The sequence below is a fragment of the Bombina bombina genome, chromosome 5 (genome assembly GCF_027579735.1).
Source record: "Bombina bombina isolate aBomBom1 chromosome 5, aBomBom1.pri, whole genome shotgun sequence".
Lineage (NCBI taxonomy): Eukaryota > Metazoa > Chordata > Amphibia > Anura > Bombinatoridae > Bombina > Bombina bombina.
The window spans coordinates 95,775,145-95,781,028 of NC_069503.1; the positions used below are offsets into that span (position 1 = coordinate 95,775,145).

The following is a 5,884-nucleotide window of genomic DNA, read 5'->3' on the forward strand; positions in this document are numbered from 1 at the left end:
GAAATTTCATCAACTTTAAGAGAAGTTTTAAAAGACCTTTTACGTTTATTAGAAGGTGGAAATGCAGACAAAGCCTTCTGAATAGAATCAGTAACAAATTCTTTAAAATTCATAGGTATATCAAGTACATTAGAAGTTGAAGAAACTGCAACCAGCAATGTACTATTACTGATGGACACATTATCTGCATGTAAAAGTTTATCATGACAACTAATACAAATGACATTCGGAGACATAATCTCCACAATTTTACAACAAATGCACTTAGCTTTGGTAGAACCGATGTCAGACAGCAAAGTTCCAACAGATACTTCTGAGACAGGATCAGAATGAGACATCTTGCAAAATGTAAAAGAAAAAACAACATATAAAGCAAAATTACCAATTTCCTTATATGACAGTTTCAGGAATGGGAAAAAAATGCAAATAGCATAGCCCTTTGACATAGAAAAAGGCAAGAGGCAAATAGCAATGGCGTAATAAATAATGAAAAAAGTTTGGCGCCAAGTATGACGCACAACGTAGCTGAAATTTTTTTGGCGCCAACCATGTCTGGAAATGACACACTTGTGTCACTAATGACGCAACCCTGTGTGAAGAACTCGGCGTCAACTACGACGCCGGAAGTGACGAACTTGCATCAACGGACGTGCCTTTGGTGCCAAAAAATTCTCGCGCCAAGAATGACGCAATAAAGTGTAGCATTTGGCACACCCGTGAGCCTAATCCAGGCCGCAATTTGAAACAAAAGTGGTCAATTAAAAAAAGACTAAACCCCAGGTAAGAAAAATATTTATGAATATTCACTTTCCCTAAATATGAAACTAACAATCTGCAAAAGGAAATACATGAACATGACTCATGGCAAATATAAGTACAATACATATATTTAGAACTTTATATTAATGCATAAAGTGCCAAACCATAGCTGAGGTGTCTTAAGTAATAAAAACATACTTACCGAAAGACACCCATCCACATATAGCAAATAGCCAAACCAGTACTGAAACAGTTATCAGTAGAGGTAATGGTACATGAGAGTATATCGTCGATCTGAAAAGGGAGGTAGGAGATGAATCTCTACGACCGATAACAGAGAACCTATGAAATAGATCTCCCATGAGGAAAACCATTGCATTCAATAGGTGATACTCCCTTCACATCCCCTCTGACATTCGCTGTACTCTGAGAGGAATCGGGCTTCAAAAATGCTACGAAGCGCAGGTCAACGTAGAAATCTTAGCACAAACTTACTTCACCACCTCCATAGGAGGCAAAGTTTGTAAAACTGAATTGTGGGTGTGGTGAGGGGTGTATTTATAGGCATTTTGAGGTTTGGGAAACTTTGCCCCTCCTGGTAGGATTGTATATCCCATATGTCACTAGCTCATGGACTCTTGCCAATTACATGAAAGAAATATATTTTATTAAAGGGACACTCCGGTCAAAATTGAAAGGGACACTAAACCAACAATTTCTCTTTCATGATTCAGGTAGAGAATACAATTTTAAACAACATTCCAATTTACTTCTATTATCTAATTTGCTTCATTCTTTAGATATACTTTGTTGAAGAAATAGTAATGCACATGTGTGAGCCAATCACACGAGGCATCTATGTGCAGCACACAATCAGCAGCTACTGAGCCTATCTAGATATGCTTTTCTGCAAAAGAATATAAATAGGATTGAAGCAAATTAGATAATAGAAGTAAATTAGAAAGTTGCTTAAAATTGCATGCTCTATCTGAATCATGAAAGAAAAAATGTGGGTTTTATGCCCCTTTAAATACACAGATGAATTACATCTTTGGATAGAAACATAATTGCAATAAACACGTATTGGCAAAATTGTTTCTAGTTAAAGTTATAACTATTTTAGTGATAATATTTTTCTCTGCACGTGCATGTGTAGCATAGCTAGATACTCTCAGTGCACCAGCATTTTAAACACTGCAGCTGTTCATAGCGCCAGTGGGTCTTGTATCATGTCAGCAATTAACAAATTGAGTCATTGGTAAAAGCACCTTAGGCTCTCTGTGCAAGTGCTGTGTTTAAAATTCTGGTGCACGGGGCATACTTAAATACACTTTTGAAACAACTATAACTTATTAGAAGCATTTTTTCTAATACATGTATATTACAAAAATGCTTCTACTCAAAACTGAAATGCATACACATGGATTACAATTTTGGCTGGAATGTCTCTTTAAGGTCGTGTGAAGCCACACCAATAACCACATCCTCAACCATGCCCATTTGCAAAGTGTCGGGAATCGGCTGTGCTAAAGGTAGCAACCCTACTATCTAAACATGTTAAAGGTTTCTTCCCTTGTGAATCCTTTCATGAGTTTTCAGACTACTCATTTGTGTAAACCTTTTTCCACACTCTGTACATGTGAAAGGCTTTTCTCCTGTGTGACTCCTTTCATGATATTTTAGATGACTCATTTGTGTAAAGCTTTTTCCACACTCTGTACATGTGAAAGGCTTTTCTCCTGTGTGACTCCTTTCATGATATTTTAGATTACTAATTTGTGTAAAGCTTTTTCCACACTCTGTACATGTGAAAGGCTTTTCTCCTGTGTGAATCCTTTCATGAGTTTTCAGACTACTCATTTGTTTAAAACTTTTTCCACACTCTGTACATGTGAAAGGCTTTTCTTCTTTGTGAATCATTTCATGAGTTTTCAGACAATTTATATGTGTAAATCTTTTTCCACACTCTGTACATGTGAACGGCTTTTCCCCTGTGTGAATCCTTTCATGAGTTTTCAGATTACTCTTTAGTGTAAAAGTTTTTCCACACTCTGTACATGTGAAAGATTTTTCTCCTGTGTGAATCATTTCATGAGTTTTCAGACAATCCATTCGTGTAAAACTTTTTCCACACTCTGTACATGTGAAAGGCTTTTCCCCTGTGTGACTCCTTTCATGATATTTCAGATGACTCACTTGTGTAAAACTTTTTCCACACTCTGTACATGTGAAAGGCTTTTCCCCTGTGTGAATCCTTTTATGAGTTTTCAGATCACTCTTTAGTGTAAAACTTTTTCCACACTCTGTACAAGTGAAAGATTTTTCTCCTGTGTGAATCTTTTCATGAGTTTTCAGATTACTCTTTAGTGTAAAGCTTTTTCCACACTCTGTACATGTGAAAGATTTTTCTCCTGTGTGAATCATTTCATGAGTTTTCAGACAATCCATTCGTATAAAACTTTTTCCACACTCTGTACATGTGAAAGGCTTTTCCCCTGTGTGACTCTTTTCATGATATTTCAGATTACTCACATGTGTAAAACTTTTTCCACACTCTGTACATGTGAAAGGCTTTTCCCCTGTGTGACTCCTTTCATGAGTTTTCAGACTACTCTTTAGTGTAAAACTTTTTCCACACTCTGTACAAGTGAAAGATTTTTCTCCTGTGTGAATCTTTTCATGAGTTTTCAGATGACCCATTCGTGTAAAACTTTTTCCACACTCTGTACATGTGAAAGGCTTTTCCCCTGTGTGAATCATTTCATGAGTTTTCAGACAATGCATTTGTGTAAAAGTTTTTCCACACTCTGTACATGTGAAAGGTTTTATTCCTGTGTGAATATTTTCATGAGTTTTCAGACAATCCATTCGTGTAAAACTTTTTCCACACTCCGTACATGTGAAAGGCTTTTCTCCTGTGTGAATCCTTTCATGATTTTTCAGATTACGCTTTATTGTAAATCCTTTTCCACAGTATGTACATGTGAACGGCTTCTCCCCTGCGTGAATCTTTTTATGAGTTTTCAGATGACTCATTTCTATAAAACTTTTTCCACACTCTGTACATGTGAAAGGCTTTTTTCCTGTGTGAATCTTTTTATGAGTTTTCAGATGATTCATTTGTGTAAAACATTTGCCGCACTCAGTACATGAGTGTGGCTTCTCACCTGTGTGAATTTTGTAGTGTTCTAGTAGATTAGACTTCCATCTAAAGGTTTTCTCACATTCTGTAGATTTGAAAGGTTGTTTCTTTGTATGAATCATCTGGCTAGACTGAAGACTTTTCCCTTCTTTAATATGTTTTGAAAACTCAGTAAATGTATGTGGTGTATCCTCTGGGATAATAATTTCACTAGATAAGTCATAAATGTTGTCCTCTTGTTTGATGACTAAATTACTCTCTGTACATAATGATTGTTGCACAGTTCCTGGCAATTCACCATCTTCTTCAAATATCTGCTGTGATATCCCCAATGTTTGTGAATAGTCATTAGTGTCCAAGACTTTTGGAGTTTGCGGTATCATTCTGATGCTTCCTGTAGTGAAGGATGGATAGGAACTATTCAAGTGTTTGTCTACATAAAAAGAAATGGAAGAAAAATAAGAATGTTTATTCTTTATAATATAATACATCTCAATAAAAAACATTTTTTATACTCAAAAAGGTCTTCCTTTTTGTATTTGTAAATTTATTTTCCTGTAAATCACAAATTAAAAAAGGATGACATAGAATGTAAACATTACAACATCTTAGTAACCTAAATTATGGATCAAAACGAGTTATAGGGCTGCATTAAACAAGGTGCGTGTGGATAATGTTCTCAGCCAGGGAACAAGTACATCTGTATTCTGGACAAGAAGAAGGCATCCACCATCTTCCTTTAACATTGCACAAGCAACTGCACATACAGCTCTGCCCAGTTCATGCTCAACCACTTGGGTGAGAACATGATGTCTTAATCATCACAGAATGATAAGTGAGATGTTTTGAGAGGGTGTGGTTGTTTGATTTATATAAACATCCAAAAACTTTATTCGTTTAATAATAATAATAATAATAATAATAAGTCACTGTAAAATTAAACACACAAATCAGTGGTGGTTCTGTGGTGGGGAACACTGGGGGAGTTATGGGTGTTTCACACATGGGAACAAGGAAGGCATAAGTGTAGTTTATGGGTGTTCCATGAGCGAGGTCAGGGTAGGGGAAGGTGGAATTGCAGGTATTCTGAATACAGAACCAGGTCAGGGGGTGAGGTTAGGCAGTTGTTTGACATGATCCGTCTAAAAGGACAGAGGCGAGAGTATTATTTTTTACCCTCCTCCTCAGCCCAATGGGGGTTGCTCCTTCTTTATAACTGTCACTGACACAAATGTTCTTAATAGATGCAGATATAAATATAATAGTTTATATTTGTTTAATGAGTGATCTATTCTATTTTCCCAGTAATTAAAGTCAGCATATTATCCATTTTACTAACCTAACACATATGAGTTCATGTTGACAACAGGCTCCAATGTCTGATCAGGAAGAAGGTTCCCTTATTCACTCCAGTTACAGCAATACCTGATATCTCTCAGTGCTCTGGCCGTGTCTGTAAAATGTATATTAAATGGTTTAAAGAGATAATAATATATAATGGTTCTGATTAATTGTACGTATGGTATAATAAAAGGCATGCATAGCAATTCATGTGATACATTATTACATATGTGCTATTGATTCAGCACAAGCATTTAGTACAGTTCGCTCTGTGGGTGTTATAAGTGCCCCTTAAATATGAATCTTCCCAGATCTACACAACATAATGGTAGATAATCTATTTAAGTGGGTCCCTATCACAACTTTACAAATATATTATAATCTTTGATTTCTATCATTTCTATGAAACAATATTTTCTCCTGAAAAAAATGTTAAATATCAGTTGTTTAAACATAAAGTTAAATTGGATACTGCAGTATTGGTATTGTACTTCCTACTAATTCTCACTGTCAGACATTTTGTCATGTGCTTCACCCCCAGTCTTTTAACTTCTCTTGGTCAATACTGAGTTGTCTTAAATCACACTGCAAGGGTGTGTGGGAGAGATAGGCACTAAAAACATAATTTATGCTTACCTGATA

General features: G+C 35.9%; 1 protein-coding gene across 1 annotated transcript; it reads right to left on the reverse strand.

The window, feature by feature from the left end:
* Positions 1-1,752: 1,752 nt before the first annotated feature.
* LOC128659965 (oocyte zinc finger protein XlCOF6-like) lies at positions 1,753-5,355 on the reverse strand. The gene is made up of 2 exons (XM_053713556.1): positions 5,241-5,355; positions 1,753-4,334 (listed from the first exon to the last, which is right to left on the reverse strand). The coding sequence occupies exons 1-2, from the start codon at positions 5,257-5,259 to the stop codon at positions 2,317-2,319; spliced, it is 2,037 nt and encodes a 678-aa protein (XP_053569531.1). The 5' UTR covers positions 5,260-5,355; the 3' UTR covers positions 1,753-2,316.
* Positions 5,356-5,884: the final 529 nt, after the last annotated feature.